Consider the following 16,410-nt stretch of genomic DNA (forward strand, 5'->3'; position numbering starts at 1 on the left):
TGAGGCAAACCAAGGAGTGTGAGATCAACCATGTCTTTTGCAAAGGGAACTAGTGTGCCGACTACCTTGCCAACTTAGGATTCCTAAATAAGATTAATCGGAAATCTAAAAAGGGAACTAAGTTAAATCAAAGGGGTCTAATACGAACATTAGGCTATCCTAACTACAGTAATTTTATCTGACTTTTTTAAAATGGATCTCACTTCTACATCATCAAATTTACAAATTCTCTACTATTTATTCTACATCCCTTCAAATCTCTCTTACTTTTAAAAATGGGTCTCATTTTTATTTTATATTATATATATAATAATAAATTAATAAAAAAGAACTTACAAATTAAAAACAAAAAACAAAAAAAACACAAGTTTTATGGCAGCTTTGCTGCCAAAAAGGCAGCAAAAGCCGTCTGTTAAAGTACAAAGGCTTTTGAATAGCAACCTTTTATGTGTTTAGCAAGCTTGCTAGACACCGCTTGCTAAACACATAGGAAGATTAGAAAATTAAAAAAAAAAAACAAAAAAAGAAGAAGAAGAAATCCATGTGCCATCCAAATCATCTTGCAAGTGAATGTAATTAATTGCTGGGTTGATGATAGCCTTAATTAGCCTCTTAAAATTTGGGTGTGTTGGTCTCCTCCGCCGTTTGGGACGGTCAAACTTAATATTGACAGGGTGAGGAAAATGAATTCGAGTCTAGTGAGTGTTGGATGTGTGGTCCACGATCACAATGATGCCTAGATCGTGGGCTTCACGGCAAAGATTAGGAACACTAGAGGCACGTTTACTAACTGAAAATTTTCTCCAATTTTCTAAAAATTTGAAAAATTGGAGAACAAAAAAAACAAAAAACATGTTTACTAGCACAGTTTTCCATTTTGAAAACAAGCAACAATTTTTCAGTTTTTTAGAAAACTGAAACACTATTAAAAACTGGTTTCTAAATGGAAAACAGAATCATCTATCATCTACATTAGATTATATGTCACTATAACCACATTCTCACCATTATCTACTTACATATTTATTCATTACTATGATTACATTCATTATCATTTTCTTTTACTTATCATCATCTTCTATCTTTTCTACTTGCATTACTTATTTAAACATAACTTATTTGCTTATGCTTAAAATTATACATCATTCACATTATCAAAATTAAAAATTGAAATCTATACCATGTCTTATATTTTGATTGAACTCAACTGATTATTGTTCGGATATTTTTAATTATGTTATATCGAATACAAGTTTGGTCCAGATATCGGATAACAAAATTTTACATATATTATTATATTAGAATTCAAAATAAAAATTATACAGTATATACATGTCGTTCGAACGAATATATCCAAAAATATTTTAAATATTAGCTCAAAAATATTAATATTATCTAAACTAAATTTTATATGAACTTAATAGGTTATTAATTATGTTATATACAAAAATAAATTTGGTTCGGATATCAAATGTAAAATTTTTACATATATTGGAATTAAAAGTGAAAATTATATTTATTTTATTTAAACCAAATATATTTTAAAATCTCGAAATTGAACTTATGTTAATTGTATAACGTTAATCTAAAAAAAATTGAAAAAATAAGTGTTAGTAAACAAGTTTTCTAAAAAGAAAATAGAGAATGGAAAACAGAGAATGAAAAACTGAAAAATTTGAAAACAGAAAATAAAAAACAATTTTCTGTTAGTAAACATGCCCTAGTTGTTTCATCACAGAGCTTTGGGGTCTCAGAGAGCGTCTTCATCTTGTCAAGAACAGAGGCATGATAAAAGTCGTGGTGGAAATGAATTCGGAAGCGGTGGTTCATGCCATCAAGGGAAACGGTGAACCCCAACCGGAAACCGAAACCTTGATTGTAGATTTCAGGGCTATCATGAGGCAAACCAAGGAGTGTGAAATTACCAGTGTGTCAATTACCTTACCAACTTGGGTCAAGATAGTGTTTGGAGCATAATAATCCTTTAAACACCAACCCTCGAAGGCATTAAGAGCGTTTCGGAAAATGACGCGAAATCCATTGCTACAAAGAATTTATTAATCTTGGGGCCTATTAGGCCCTATAGCGCACTCAAAAAAAAAAAAATCCCTTTCACATGGTTGTTTATGTTTTACTTAGTGTTGGTTTAGAAATTTTTTTTTTAAAGACTTTTGAAAATTATTTTTAAAATTTTTAGAGGTTGGCTATTAATGAAAAATAAGTCAATGAAAAATAATCATTTTGATCAAATGAATAATAGTTCATTTCCTAAAAAATTATGTTTAAATTTTTTTTTTATTTTTTTTATTTTCAAGTAGACCCTTAATGCAATTTACCTCTCAATCTCTCATGTATAGTTTGTGAACTATTATACAAGAGTAAGATGTATTTAATGCAAATTCTCAAATAGCGACTTCAGGTTTTCCTCGGCACAAAAAATTAAGAAACAAAAACAAAAACAAAAATAAAACAAAACAAAACAAACAAACAAACAAAAACAAAAACAAAACCATATCGTAGTAAACTAGTAATACCTCTAAATAAAAGATATTAAGTTTATTTTCCATTTTCATATTTTTTTAAGGAAAATTTGTGTTTTGAAACATATTGAAAACTGTGTATATTTTTTTTTTACCGATAAAAATTTTATTTATTCTGTAAAGAAGTGAAGAACTGATGAATTTACATTACACCATGGAAGTATTTATACTACAAAGGTGGAGCTAACAACCTACTAAACTCAAGGTAATCACAACAACAAATAAGAAACAAACTAACTAACTACACACATGCTAGCACTATATTCTCTGTTACCATGCCCCCTCAAGATGGACAGTCGTTTGGCGAGGCCAATCTTGGACAATAAAAACTGAAAGCGCCGACGAGGAAGAGGCTTCGCAAGAGCATCAGTCAGTTGATCATTACTTTCAATATTAGAGATACGAAGTGCACCCGTCTAAACACGCTCTCGAATAAAATAGAAGTCAAGAGCAATATGCTTCATATGAGAGTGAAAACTGGATTTGCACACAGACGGGTTGCGCCAAAATTATCACAATAAATAACAGGTTTCTTGGGGAGATAAAAACCAAGCTCGCTCAAAAGAGAATAATTCCAAGCAAGCTCCGCAACAATACCAGCAACAACACGATATTCAGCCTCCGTAGAAGAGCAGGCAACATTTTGTTGTTTCTTAGAACTCCTAAGAGCAGGCAACAGTTTATTGTTTCTTAGAACTCCTAAGAGCAGGCAACAGTTTATTGTTTCTTAGAACTCCATGAGATAGGATTACGACCTAAGTAAACAATAGAGGCTCCGGTAGAACGATAACCATGCTTGTCGCTAGCCCAATCAGCATCAGTGTAAACATGAAGTTGCATTGGAGAATCAGCATAAAGGAAAACACCATGATCCAAAGTTTCGCACATATACCGAAGCAAATGTTTCAGCGCTGCCTAATGATCTGTAGTTGGTGCTTCCAAAAATTGAGAAAATTTATTAACAGCGAATGCTACATCCGGTCTAGTTAATGACAAATACTGCAAACTCCCAACTAGTGCTCAAAACTTAGACAAGTCTAAATAGAGTGTGACCGGCTGTGAGATGTAGTGGAGGAGAAACATCCATAGGTGTGGCCATAGGATGAGCAACCTTAACTACATTAGCAAAAAGCAACAGGCATGAATCTAAACAAAATGAGAATGAGGATCTCTGGTGTGCTTGCATATTGACTTTTTAGACCAAAAAAATTAGATAGTCACTATTAATTTTAACTCTTCTAAAATTTAAATTTTGAGTTATTTTTACTTTTAATCTAATGATTAATGGATCATTTCACATATGATTCTCAACTATTAATTTTTTTAAATTTGATCCTTTGAATTTTAAAATTTTATTACATTTATTTATCGAGCTTAATTTTTGTTTACCGTCAAAAATTTTTCCACTTTTTGGGAAAGTAAGACCATGAAAGGTGATCCACAATTTTGCCATAAATGTTGTCATTTATGCATCATATCTAAAACCTTCAAGTCACTCCCCTTAGAATTTTTAATAACAAAACCTTGATTATTGCTTTCCTATATTAATATTTAGCACTATGGTTGACATTTTACTTCACAGCATCCGCTTTAGGCGGAGACCACTAAATTAGTTCTTATATCGTGGACCGCGGTCCACAATGCATTGTGGACCGCGGTCCCAAAACGACGTCATTTTAGTAAGTGGGAGACGGAGCCCCATAATTGACACTATAGTTCATTCCAAAAGATACTGCCTTACATTTGTTTTGATATTATCGAATGAAACTGTAGTTATATCAAAATGTAACTGTAGTTGTGTTGAAATAATGTAACTGCAGTGTATATGAAAAGATACTGAATAACAGTTTCACATTTGTGTTTGATATCATCGAATGAAACTGTAGTTATATCCAAATGTAACTGTAGTTGTGTTGAAATGTAATTGCAGTGTATATGAACAGATACTGAATAACAGTTTCACTTTTGTGTTTTTATATTATCGAATGAAACTGTAGTTATATCAAAATGTAACTGCAGTTGTGTTGAAATGTAACTGAAGTTGTGTTGAAATGTAACTGCAGTATATATGAAAAGAAAGTGAGTCGCGCGAATTCATCCGTCTGTTTTCATTAATCAAAACGACGTCGTTTTGGGACCGCGGTCCACAATGCATTGTGGACCACGGTCCACGATATAATTTGCGACTAAATTGCCCCTGCTTTTGTCGGGCCAATTAAAAGTAATATCATTAATCAAGAATTCCAATCAAAGTGAGCAGATAATTAATTTAATAATTATAAATTTATAAATTTGATTTCCAACTAAGACAATATATTGGCATTTTGAATTTGAATCAATCAACTATAAATAACATATACTAATTTATCTCATTATAGTCATTTACTAATCAAAGTTACAATGTAAGTTTATCTCTGCATACTTTTTGAATAGTGGTTATAGTTTTTCATACTCCAAGACCATTTTAGTAAAAACATCCGTAACAAATTAAAACATACCCACTCTAAATGGAATGACAATACATTACTGTCATTCTTTCTCATCGTGATTTACATATTTTGATAGTTATCCATAAGGTTTAGAATTTTAGATCCAATGCCCCGCTCTCTCTCTCTCTATATATAATATGTATCAGAAACACGATGATATGGATCTGCAAAAAAAGTCCAGATTTTGGAGAGTAGCATACTGGATTATTGAGACTGGATGTGACCCATCACGTGGATTATGAATTTGCCAGTCAATAATGGTGATATATAAATTAAACACATATATATATACACGTCTCAAATTCGATGAATGGAACAGACATTCCTGCATGCTAAGATTTCCAGAATGATGATGTATGATTACTCATTTCGAGAGGGCAGCCCGCCAAAACACAGTTTCAGCCTTTCAGGGAAACGATAGACCTCAACAATAAATAAATAAATAATCTTTCCCATCAAAACAGCACTTGCCCATCATTCGATGTCACATTCTTTTTCTTATTATCTTATTATATCATACTTCCATACTATCATAATTATAATTTAATTTATGCCTCCGAACATAGCTCGGTAATGAAAACGTGAGTGTAGCTGTGTTAGGCTATTCCCAATAATCATTTTTGTTGAATTTTTTAGAATAGTAAAATGTAATGGGGAATTTTTTGAGTTCTTTTCTCATGTAAATTTAGAGATTTTGGCAGTAAAGTGTAGGACCCACTGTGAGAAGAGAATTGCGCCTCACACGTGCCTAGGGCGTAAATACGTTTGTTTTTTTCAAATTTATATTTTGTTTTATTTTTCTTTTCATTTTTTTTGGAAAATATTACTTGGACTCCCATTTCATACTCTTAACTTGTACTCTCTCTCACAAACTTTTGATGTAGACACCTATCCTGGGACCACATGATGAAAATATCCAATATTTATTTGCCACAGAGTAAGAGTGGGGGAGTAGTATTTGGGAATACATGTAATATAACTCTTTTTTTTTTCCTTCACTCTTATTTTCTCTCTCCTAATCACACATATAAAAACTCCTCAAAAACCATATCAAAATCTTCACTATTGAGGAAGGCCTTAGTTAGCAAATGCATGAATTTGAAGAAATAAGATTATGAGAAATAAGCAAGCACTAAATCAATAGGTTAGTGAAATACATTCCGTGATTTACCTCGTCTTGCAAACTTCCTATGGAAAGGGATGTAAAGAACCCTTAGGTTTAAGGTTCAAACATATAATTATAATCTATCACTATTTTTTTAACATTTCTTATATTTCAACTCACTTTTAAAATATAATAATAATAATAATAACAACAACAACATTTAGTGTTATTAAGAAAAAATTTACTCGTGCCTTAAAACTACAACATGGCATGTCAAAATTACGAAGATTGCAACATTTGAAAGTGAGTTGCAATTGAAGAAGTTGAAATGTATACTCAAAATAAAATATAAGACTATTCTTATCCCGGTAAATCTTTTCCTTTGCAAGATGAGATGGCATGTTAAAGTGGATTTTTTTTTTAATGCTTAGGTGTACAACAAGCTTGCTGAGTACATAAAGTGTTGCCGCATGGCAGCCCTTTTGTTATTTATTTATTTTTTTAATTATATTATTCTTATTTATTATTTTATTGTATTATGGTGTGATAGTGGGGTCACTTTTGAAAGTGAAAAAAAGAAATTGCATGTATAAAAGTAAAATAGTGAATGAATTGTAAATTTAATAATGTGAAAATGTGACCCATTTTAAAAGTAAAAGAGTATTGCAAAGATAAAAGATAGCCTAGACAGAGGAGATAATTCGCCTAACATCTATATTCTTTCTTCTGTCTACTCACAACCTAAATTTACCTTTCCTGTTTGGATTACTGTGTTTAATAATCCGGCCAATTAAACTAGCGTAATTTGTCTATACTCCATTACTCTTTCACATATTTGATGATATGCCTTGTCCCACATGTTTAAGAATCTTGCCAACCTACATATCTTAATTTGTGTGAATTAAAGTGTATGTATGTGCAATGCACTATTCTTCTCGTGTTTGAGGAGTTTACCAAATTACATTAATATGTCTAATTTGTTTTGTTCTTTTTGCATGCATGTGTAGCGCACTACTTACCTCATATTGATGGATGCATTTAACTTTTAATCAGCACTACAAAATGAGTATTAAGAAAAATCATGCATTTGGCCCTTCAATGATTTATAGATTTAAAATGTAGAATCTCTCCTTCGATTTTTGTAAATTTAGACCTTTAATTATTATTATTGTGACATTGTTAACAACTTAGGGTTTCAATGGTCAAATATGTAAATCTATAGATCTATCATATGAAACTTTACTTAGCACTACTTGTATGTTTATTTTCAACCCAACCAGTTTTCAAAAATCACCCGTATAATAGTTCCTAGTATTGGTCCTCGCTCTTAGTGACTTTTGGCGACTCTACTCAATCTACTTTTAGACTGCTTGTTCAACTATCATCATCATCTTCCGATCCATTTCATCATTCTTATCCTCCACTTGGCTTTGCCTACTCATATATACAACTAACTAGTGTCCGTTTTGTCCAAATTCACCCTCAGTATAAACATAAATTTTAGTAATTAATATAGTGAAACTTTAATTTGATGTTTAGTTTAAACGAATCTATTACTTTTCTCATTTAAATAACATTTATAATTTCTCAAACGTGAATATTACTGCTTCCACTTGTATTAATAAACACGTTACAATTATTTACATTTGGCTTATTATAAATTATTAACCATCTAAAAAGTACTGTAATAGATAGATATCTATGTGAAGTATGACCTGTAACAAATGTGGCTTGAAAGTGACCAGATAAGCAATGTCAAAGAGAGTCATGTGATTGTAGTGGTCTCCCAAATTTTATTCCAAGTGTATATGTTTATACAACTTTCTTTGGCTCCAAGTTTACTTCAGGACCACGTACGTAATCCATTACGTAAGAGATGTTGTCTATTCTTGACCATTCCGACAGACAACCCTCGATCCTCTCAAAGACAATTCTATGATTTTACTTGTGATTCTAGCTGGTTGAACATTATGGATTGGCCAGTGTCTCTTCCTACGAAAGTGATGTGTAATTTTGACCATTAAAATTTTTGTCACATAGCTATATGTCTATTAGGCCTTTTCCAATAGATAAAATTTTGATGTTATTTTTTAAAAGGTTTTGTAAGTGTGTTTAGGTAAGAGAAAATGAGGATGGAAGAAAAAAAAATAAAAAATAAAAAACAAAAGCTAACAAAACAAATTTAAAAAAAAAAACTAAAAAAAGTAATATTACGTGCCCAGGCGGGCACTCACTTTCGTGAGGCGCAGTTATTATGCCAAAAGGTGGGCCCCACAAGAAAAAAATTCAGCTTTAATTTCATCTTTCTATTTTTTTAAAAAGACACATGTCAGTTTTTTTTTTTAAATTTTGTGTCCAAGAGTGCTATTGGGGATGACCTTAGGATTTAGGATTGATCTCTTTTGTATAGTTAGTAAATTATTACACAAAAATAATATTTATTCAGTGCACACTTTTATATATGGACTATAATTTTCTCCTTTTAAATGACGAACAACTCTACATGCAGAAAGAATGGAAGCAAAAGTTTGACTTTGAGTGTTATTACTGAGATGAGAGTATTTTACAATGAAGGAAGATGAAGGCGGTGAGCATATATACACACGACGGTTATAACTAACCCAAGAAGCGTGTAAGTACAAGAAAGTTGTACTTCTATTAGCTATGTACATTTTGCAGCCTGCTTAAAGCTTATATTCATCATGCTCCGATATAAAAAAAAATAAAAAAAAAATGAATTTATAAGAAAAGTAGCTTTCTTGGAATAGAGTATCGTGCATAATTGCATAAATCCAATTTCTATGTCAGAATTTCTCCGCAATAATTGAAATTTCATCATAAAAGTAGCTTTATTGCAATAAATTATCATGCATAATCAGTACGGCAGCAGAGAAATCCAAATCTATAGGTGACGATGACTAATTGTTAATTAATTATTAGTTTATTATATTAGGCAAAAACTTGTGTGAGACCGTCTCACCATGAGACAGGTCGGGTCGGGTCGGGATACAAATGTAACACTTATATATACAAATGCCATACTTATATGCTCAAATGTAATACTAATCAGGAATAAAATTTTTGTTACTTATTAGGGTAAATGTAAAACTTTTAAGGGAAAATACAATACTTTTACATTTCGATTTAAAAGTATTATATTTTTCCTCAAAAGTATTATATTTGCCCTTATAAGTGAGAGACACTTGTTACCATTACTTATTATGAAAAATGTATCACTTTTTCTCTTATAAGTAACAAAAATTGTATTTTTGATTAGTGTTATATTTGAGCATATAAGTATGAAATTTGCACATATAAGTATGATATTTGCATGGTGCTTTGACCCGACCCGACCCGTCTCATGATATTTGCACATCCGTGAGACGGTCTCACACAAGTGTCACCCATTATATTAACAGATACTCACAACCTAAGACGTATACACATACACCATGGTCCACAGTGCAGTGTGAACCTTGATCTATAGTATAAGGATTGATCTTCATTTCGCTCTTTCGGCCACTCTATCATAGCCCAAAAAAACTCGCCGCTATTTTTAATTTTCGCATACTTTTAAAAATTTTATTTGATAACAATGCCCATAAATGCCATAATAATGTCAATATATGGCAGGTGATGTGCCCCCCCCCCCCCGACTATATCAATCATTATTACATGGACAATGGTCCACACATTTATAATGACTATAAACAAAAAGTACATTTTTTTAAATACTAAAAGTATAAGTATATTACTTTGGTCCACACAATAATTTGCCTACTCCATAGCCCAAAATTTTAAAAAGAAATTTGATATCAATGCCGCAAGTGTGGGTTTTGGCCAACACTGGGCTTTGGCCCATTTATGAAATGAAGTGTAGTCTGATAGGACAATCCAATATGTGGTTTAAACCCAACACTGGACTTCGGGCCATTTACGAAATGAAGTGTAGTAGGAGTCGGACAGCCCAATATGTGGTTAAAGGCAAATTATGCTGTGGACCCAGGTCCACCTTGCAAGGTGGATCTGGCACCTGGGTTCAAAACTACGTCGTTTTTGTCTTTCTTTTTTTTTTTTTTTTTTTAAATTAGTAAACATATTGCTGAATATAAAGTTGTAAAAAAATGTGTGAATGTAGAGGTTTCAAAGTGTGAATGTAGAGTATAGAAATCGTGAATGTAGATTTATGATTGTGTAAATGTAGAGTTGCCCAGAAATGTGTGAATGTGGAGGTTTCAAATTGTGAATATGGAGTATAGAAATCGTGAATGTAGAGTTATGCATGTGTGAATCTGTAATAAAGTTAAAAAATTATAGCAACTTGTAGCGCTGTAATGTGTGAATGTGGAGTTCTCAAGTTGTGAATGTGGAGTATAAGACCTGTGAATATAGAGTTTTGGATGTGTGAATGCATAACAGTGGTAATATAGTTACTAAACATATAATTCTGTAATGTGTGAATGTGGAGTTTACAAATTGTGAATGTAGAATATAGTGTATGTGAATGTAGACCCAGGTCCACGGCATAACAACCCGTGGTTAAAACAGTCATTATTCCATGGACTAGAATAAATTATATATTTTAAATATACTAAGGATATATTGATTGAAAAAGCAAAAATGTCAAATTGTCTGGGTGGTGTAGTTGGTTATCACACTAGTCTCACACACTAGAGGTCCCCGGTTCAAACCCACTAGAGGTCCCCGGTTCAAACCCGGGCTTAGACAAAGCATTTGTTCTCACTTTTAAAAGAAGAAGATATATATTATTTATGTGCTAAAGCTACATTATTTTAACTTGTAGCCAAGCGAGTTGGATGGACAAAGGAGAGTGGATAGAGCTGCCAATTCAAGAAGGTTGCTTAGGACTTTGCATTTGAGACATGGCTATATGAGTTTTGCATTTGAGGCAGGGCTATATTATATCTAGTATCCAATGGTAAATTACGTCTTTAGTATATTAAAAATTTATATATGTATTCGTGGTTCATAGAAAAATTATTTATCGACAATGTCGTTTTGTCAAAATTTCTTCTCTTTTTTTTTTCCTATTTTTTTCCCCATTTATATGCTGAATTTTTTTCCCTATTTATATGTTGAAAAACTCAAAATTTAATGGTTAGAAACTAGACACTATATTCAGTATTTAATGTTCAAAAACTCAAAACTTAGTTTAGTGTTAAAAAATTACACTATATTTTCATCGACTCAAAACTTAATGTTCATAAATTAGACTTGATGGGGATATGGATATCCCGAGGGCCCATTTCATGGGGAAGGTCTTGGCCACAAGCGAGGTGTCCATTTGTATTGCTAAGATGTTTGCCCAACATAATAATAATGAAAGACTATTGAGCTATGGAAATAAGGAGACATGGAGCAAAGTATTAAAAGATAGGGGTTTTGCTGACAAGGTGAAAGGAGGAGGGAAGATATGTAGAAGATGGTGGATTGACTTGGGGTGTCGCCGGTCGGTGAGAGCACTGGTCCCTGCTGGAGGGAGCATGTCCAGCGTGTATGGTGCGCCCCGCGCACCCTACATGCGCTCACATTTCTAAGGTAGTGCAGGGGTGCCGCCGACCGCTTAGGTGGCCACGTCGGTTAGGGCGCTAGCCTCGGGCGACTGAGGCGTGCCTCATGCCCCTGGTGCGACACCGAGCTTGCCACCCGTGCCCTCTCTTCTTGAGGTGGTGGGCTGCGGTGCGTTGCTGTGTGTGGAGTGGTGCGGTATGGTACGACATGGGGAGTTGGTAATTGAACCTGCAGACTAGCGTATGGTTAACAAGATTAGCCCATCGAACTCCCCATGAAGTGGCGTGATTAGCAGGGTCCATGCATCCATTAAAGTACCAATGATGCCCCCACTAACAGGGACGGTAGTTTGGGTTGATGNCGTGAATGTAGATTTATGATTGTGTAAATGTAGAGTTGCCCAGAAATGTGTGAATGTGGAGGTTTCAAATTGTGAATATGGAGTATAGAAATCGTGAATGTAGAGTTATGCATGTGTGAATCTGTAATAAAGTTAAAAAATTATAGCAACTTGTAGCGCTGTAATGTGTGAATGTGGAGTTCTCAAGTTGTGAATGTGGAGTATAAGACCTGTGAATATAGAGTTTTGGATGTGTGAATGCATAACAGTGGTAATATAGTTACTAAACATATAATTCTGTAATGTGTGAATGTGGAGTTTACAAATTGTGAATGTAGAATATAGTGTATGTGAATGTAGACCCAGGTCCACGGCATAACAACCCGTGGTTAAAACAGTCATTATTCCATGGACTAGAATAAATTATATATTTTAAATATACTAAGGATATATTGATTGAAAAAGCAAAAATGTCAAATTGTCTGGGTGGTGTAGTTGGTTATCACACTAGTCTCACACACTAGAGGTCCCCGGTTCAAACCCACTAGAGGTCCCCGGTTCAAACCCGGGCTTAGACAAAGCATTTGTTCTCACTTTTAAAAGAAGAAGATATATATTATTTATGTGCTAAAGCTACATTATTTTAACTTGTAGCCAAGCGAGTTGGATGGACAAAGGAGAGTGGATAGAGCTGCCAATTCAAGAAGGTTGCTTAGGACTTTGCATTTGAGACATGGCTATATGAGTTTTGCATTTGAGGCAGGGCTATATTATATCTAGTATCCAATGGTAAATTACGTCTTTAGTATATTAAAAATTTATATATGTATTCGTGGTTCATAGAAAAATTATTTATCGACAATGTCGTTTTGTCAAAATTTCTTCTCTTTTTTTTTTCCTATTTTTTTCCCCATTTATATGCTGAATTTTTTTCCCTATTTATATGTTGAAAAACTCAAAATTTAATGGTTAGAAACTAGACACTATATTCAGTATTTAATGTTCAAAAACTCAAAACTTAGTTTAGTGTTAAAAAATTACACTATATTTTCATCGACTCAAAACTTAATGTTCATAAATTAGACTTGATGGGGATATGGATATCCCGAGGGCCCATTTCATGGGGAAGGTCTTGGCCACAAGCGAGGTGTCCATTTGTATTGCTAAGATGTTTGCCCAACATAATAATAATGAAAGACTATTGAGCTATGGAAATAAGGAGACATGGAGCAAAGTATTAAAAGATAGGGGTTTTGCTGACAAGGTGAAAGGAGGAGGGAAGATATGTAGAAGATGGTGGATTGACTTGGGGTGTCGCCGGTCGGTGAGAGCACTGGTCCCTGCTGGAGGGAGCATGTCCAGCGTGTATGGTGCGCCCCGCGCACCCTACATGCGCTCACATTTCTAAGGTAGTGCAGGGGTGCCGCCGACCGCTTAGGTGGCCACGTCGGTTAGGGCGCTAGCCTCGGGCGACTGAGGCGTGCCTCATGCCCCTGGTGCGACACCGAGCTTGCCACCCGTGCCCTCTCTTCTTGAGGTGGTGGGCTGCGGTGCGTTGCTGTGTGTGGAGTGGTGCGGTATGGTACGACATGGGGAGTTGGTAATTGAACCTGCAGACTAGCGTATGGTTAACAAGATTAGCCCATCGAACTCCCCATGAAGTGGCGTGATTAGCAGGGTCCATGCATCCATTAAAGTACCAATGATGCCCCCACTAACAGGGACGGTAGTTTGGGTTGATGCAGGTCCGTGGTCATGGCATAGAGGTAATGGAGGGGGTGGTGATTGGACCCTATTAGATGGCACATGGCCATCAAAGTTAGCCAACTGGGCTCTTCGTGGAATGGTGTGGTAGCGGGGACTTTGCACCCCAGCGTACCATCGGCACCCCCACCGGCTGGGGGTGGTGGTAGGGGGCAGAGAGGGACGATATAGATGGTGTGTGAGAAGCTGAAGACATGGGTAAAGACACTCGGGCATACAGTGACATGTGGAAGGTATATAGGGAAGGCTAACCAATGCCGTACATTTGTCAATAATCCAGAAGAGCATCTACACTATATAAGGCACACTTTCCCTCCCTTTAAGAGATCACCTCGGAAATCACTTAATCCCCCTGGTCTAGTGGTATGAGTTTCTAACCTTCAATTCATAGTAGTTATGGTATTATTCTTAGTCCATTAGCCTTATTATTTGGGCTGCCATTTTGGGTCAATATCTCAAGCTTTGTACATATTGTATTTTCCTACTCCGTTATCTATTTCTATACCCGGGGCTTTGTACATATTGTATTTTCCTACTCCGTTTTGTATTCCTATATTCAATTTATGGTGAACCCAGTCTCAATAAAACCATCAAAACTCTACAACATTCACTCTGTTATATGTTAATAATATGTCTTATACCTATTCCGGAACTCAAAATTTAATGTTTATAAATTAAATATATTATATATTTATAAACTCAAAATTTAATATTTTGAAATATATTCAACACGATATAATCTTATCGTTTTTTTTTTCTTTTTAAACACCTAAACTGGACCATATAGTTTCGGTGGCACCAATACAATGTAATATTACTATTTTCTATGCTTTCCTTTCATGTTACCCAGTCTGTCATACACTAGGCATTAGGAATTAGGGAAAGCGTAGGGCCGAGTCAACTCAGGAAAAGACAGTGGAGCTTCATCATTTCACCAAACGCCATCCACCACTACCCCCCAATCAGTCCCTACCTCCCCCCCTTTTCTTCTACACACACGTAAAATTTTAATAATTCAACCAATCCATTATTAATTAATTTCTTTTTCTTCCTTCCCCAAATATTTTAAACCATACTCCCACCATAACCCATTATTTTATGTTTTGCCCCGCAAACAAACGCTCCTCACAGGTTGTCCCGCAGCATCATCGTCGGTGTTCATGTGCGTGCTTTCATCCTACTACCAACTAATAACCACCCCACCTTTCAAATTTTCACAACAAATTAAAATCCATAATATAATGAATGAAAAATTATTATTTTTACCAGTCTGGTCATCTTCTCCAATCCTTTCGATTGCCTTTCTGGTAAAGGTAATGATCAGAATTTCAATTAAAAGTAGTAAATAACTTGTAACTTATTGATTATAGGTAAACTTGACTTATTTGATCTATTTTGACGAGTTTGAATGTTTAATTGAATTTTTTTTAATGTTGGAAGACTTAATTGTACTTTGAATAAAATTTGAAGATTTATTTGAGATTTTTTCTATAAATGAAGAAATGTTTAAAGCAAGATAAAGGGGAATATGCAGTTAAATAGAAAATGGAAAAGAATAACAAAATTTATTCAATTATTTCATATACAGAGGTCAAACCCAATGTAGAATCAAATGAACAACAATGAGAAAATATAGCCACAATAAGTGAAAGCAAAATACATTAAAGAAAAAGGCCCAAAAGGAAAAAAAAAGTTACTCCACTACTCAACCCAACAGAGTACGAAATAAATCTGGTCCGTCCATAGAAGTACAGATCTATATATATATATAACTCAGTTAAGCCCACACGCCACGTGGCACTACATCAAGGCAGCAACGAGGACAACGCCAGCGAGTGCGGCGCCTCCCATGGCGACTCTGGAAGCAGCATTCGGCGGCGGCGGAGTATCGGCGGAGGGCTGATCAGCAGGAGGCGTGGCGCCGCTGGGGACTGGCGCCGGCGGCGAGGAGATGGACGGCGCCGGAGATGAGGCGTCAGGGGTGGGGGCCACTGAGGGGGTCGGTGCGGCGGTGGCCGGTGCTGGTGAAGGAGAAGTAGTGGAAGGAGCCGGCGAGGGAGTAGGCGGCGCCTTCGTGGGTGGCGGAGTGGGCGCGGCGGCCGGAGAGACTTTAGGCGCCGGCGCCGGGGATTGTGCTAGGCAGGAAGTAGTGAAGAGAGCTAAGAGTAGAAAAAGCTTGAAACTCATTTTCACCAATTCTCTCTTTCTTTCAAAAAGAGGGTTTTTTGAGAGAGAGAGATGAGAAGTGAGAATAGAAGACAACTGTGAGAGGAAATATATATAGAAAGAGGCAAAGAGCAGATACACACTTCTTGATTTTAATAAGAAAGAGAGAGAACTAGAAAAGTCCTTTATTTTTATTTTATTTATTTATATCCTTTTATGCCATGATATTATCATATTACATAAATGCAAATATGCAATACATGATTAAATTATAAATACTTGGAGAATACAAGAGACTGAGAGACAAAACAAAAAAAGATAATGTTAAAATACAAGGACTTAATATTATTTCACGACAGTGCATCTTTTGATGTAATGGGTAGTCACTGTTCTTAAAATAGAAAATTGATAAGGCCACAAATCCCACAATATTCGTAGCTTCGTCATAAAGTGCGAACAAAAAAAAGTAAAACA

At 34.8% G+C, this 16,410-nt stretch overlaps 1 protein-coding gene and 2 non-coding genes across 3 annotated transcripts; 2 read left to right on the plus strand and 1 right to left on the minus strand.

Moving 5' to 3' along the window:
- Positions 1 to 10,764: 10,764 nt before the first annotated feature.
- Positions 10,765 to 10,862, plus strand: TRNAV-CAC. Its single transcript has 2 exons — positions 10,765 to 10,802; positions 10,827 to 10,862. It is a non-coding gene; the product is annotated as a tRNA-Val (tRNA).
- Positions 10,863 to 12,486: 1,624 nt separating this feature from the next.
- TRNAV-CAC lies at positions 12,487 to 12,584 on the plus strand. The gene is made up of 2 exons: positions 12,487 to 12,524; positions 12,549 to 12,584. It is a non-coding gene; the product is annotated as a tRNA-Val (tRNA).
- A 2,725-nt stretch (positions 12,585 to 15,309) lies between these two features.
- LOC116012434 (classical arabinogalactan protein 10-like) lies at positions 15,310 to 16,043 on the minus strand. The gene has a single exon (XM_031251967.1). The coding sequence runs from the start codon at positions 15,955 to 15,957 to the stop codon at positions 15,571 to 15,573; it is 387 nt and encodes a 128-aa protein (XP_031107827.1). The 5' UTR covers positions 15,958 to 16,043; the 3' UTR covers positions 15,310 to 15,570.
- Between the last annotated feature and the right edge of the window lie 367 nt (positions 16,044 to 16,410).

This window comes from Ipomoea triloba, chromosome 3 (assembly GCF_003576645.1).
Source record: "Ipomoea triloba cultivar NCNSP0323 chromosome 3, ASM357664v1".
Taxonomy (NCBI): domain Eukaryota; kingdom Viridiplantae; phylum Streptophyta; class Magnoliopsida; order Solanales; family Convolvulaceae; genus Ipomoea; species Ipomoea triloba.